We start from the raw sequence: 1,835 nt of genomic DNA, 5'->3' as shown, positions 1-1,835 counted from the left end.
GATTGTCCAAAAAAAAAAAAACCTTCTTGCAAACCAAAAAAAAAAAGAAATTTATATGAAACATCTTACTTTTTTGGAATTTAAAATTGTTTTACCTCAACTCTAACTAATTAATGTTCAAAAAATTATTAGATATTTTTGGATTGTTGTTTATTATCTTCATAATTAATAAGTCATTTTAGATAAAATATTTAAATGTTAACAACCCCGAAATCCAACGTGCATGATATAAATACTCATTTCCCGCCAATCTTCTCATTTTGCGAGCTGCTTTCTACTGCTACTGCAAGCTGCAACTCATCATTCCTCTCTCTTCTCCAAATCGCAAAAAGCCTTACAACGATTACCGATTCGCAATCGCAACATCCAAACGCTTCTGCAGATCCAGATCGAGAGGATGAGAAGAAGGATAAGCATAAACAAGGTCTCCGATCTGTCCTCCATTCCCGTCTTTCCTCCTCCTCCAATCCTTCACAACTCAAGGTTTCTTCAGCTTCAATCCTTTCGTCATTTCACGCACTTAGCATTCTCCTCTCTTTTTTTTGTTTACGATTACGATTTGGTTTACTCTCACACATGTTCAACTAGTTCATTCATTTATTTATCCGATTATTTTGTTGCTGAGAAAATTTTCTTATTAACTGCTACATTAAGGATTTTTCTGTGTTTATCATTTTGTTGATTTTCTGATTGCTTCCTAAATTGCGATTCGTGTTAGTGCTTATATATACAATGACTTCGTTTATGGTTTAACTACTTAGCTTCAGTTCTGCTGAGAAAATTCAGATAGCATTGTAGATTTGAAGGTCATTCAGCCAGTTGTACGTTTGATTCTGTTTTTTGGCTGAAATTTTGATTTCGTTGCAGATCCTGTTATCAATTACCTCTAAATCTCTGTTTGGATTCTCCGAACAGCCATCAGATCTTGAAACTTAGCTGAAATGTCTTATACTTCAATTATCTCTTCTTTTCATTTGTTGAAAAAAAATCACATAAAATTGTAGATTTAGACCTCTTTTTCTTTTGTGTCGCTGAACTCAAGCCTGAGTTACTTTCTATTAATTATTTATAATGATCTGTTTGAATTCCTCTGAAAAGTTATAGGATCTATAAACCTGGTTAAAATGACTTATATACTACATTTAGCCCTTTATTTGTTGAGGAAATTTGATATTAAATTGTTGGTGGAACTGATGTTATTCCAATTTTTGTTTGATTCATTGATTGAAGACTTTTTTCCCCCTTTCTTTGTTGAGTTTCTGACTCAGTGGCATTTCCTACATTCAATTTTCTTTATCGCTCTGTTTGGATCCTCTGATCAAATGTGGATGTATAATTCCTAGTTAAGAGTAAAATGGCTTGTACTTGAAGGCTTTACTATAAGTGATTTTAGGACTGAGAAGAACCCAAAATTCTCATGCTTATCTGACGTTTTGAGTTTGCTGTGTCTGAATCTGACTAAGTACTAAGAACCAGTACTAAGAAGGTTCATCAGTGTTGATAATTTTGTGGAACCAGTAGTGATACGGTTCAACAGTGTTGATAATTTCTTGTGGCTTTTGCTTATTTGTTGTGCAATAAAAAAAAGATGAAAAATTTGTAGGGCTAGGAGACCAAACACTGTGCCAAGTGGTGTGCAAGCGTCACAGCAATCTCAGCTATCATTTTCTCAGGGACTCTCATCTCAGCCTGGAATGTTGTCTCACTTCTCCCAAAACTCTCTTGACGAGGCTGTGACGAATTATCAGGTTGACTATTGCAACCTTAGATTATGCAGGATTTCCAATTTCTCATAAAGAATGTCATTTTCCAGTTACACAAGTTAGCTAAAGTTG

General features: G+C 34.3%; 1 protein-coding gene across 1 annotated transcript in view; it reads left to right on the top strand.

Moving 5' to 3' along the window:
- The window catches only part of LOC110268429 (protein PAIR1-like), a 2,925-nt gene continuing 1,317 nt past the window's right edge, over positions 228-1,835 (top strand). The window contains exons 1-2 of the mRNA XM_021114572.1: positions 228-483; positions 1,604-1,748. Coding sequence (XP_020970231.1) covers positions 398-483; positions 1,604-1,748 — 231 coding nt within the window. The 5' untranslated portion in view covers positions 228-397. The remainder of the gene's footprint in view (positions 484-1,603; positions 1,749-1,835) is intronic.

The sequence above is a fragment of the Arachis ipaensis genome, chromosome B02, assembly GCF_000816755.2.
Source record: "Arachis ipaensis cultivar K30076 chromosome B02, Araip1.1, whole genome shotgun sequence".
Lineage (NCBI taxonomy): Eukaryota > Viridiplantae > Streptophyta > Magnoliopsida > Fabales > Fabaceae > Arachis > Arachis ipaensis.
This window is presented reverse-complemented; position numbering and strand designations above follow the sequence as displayed.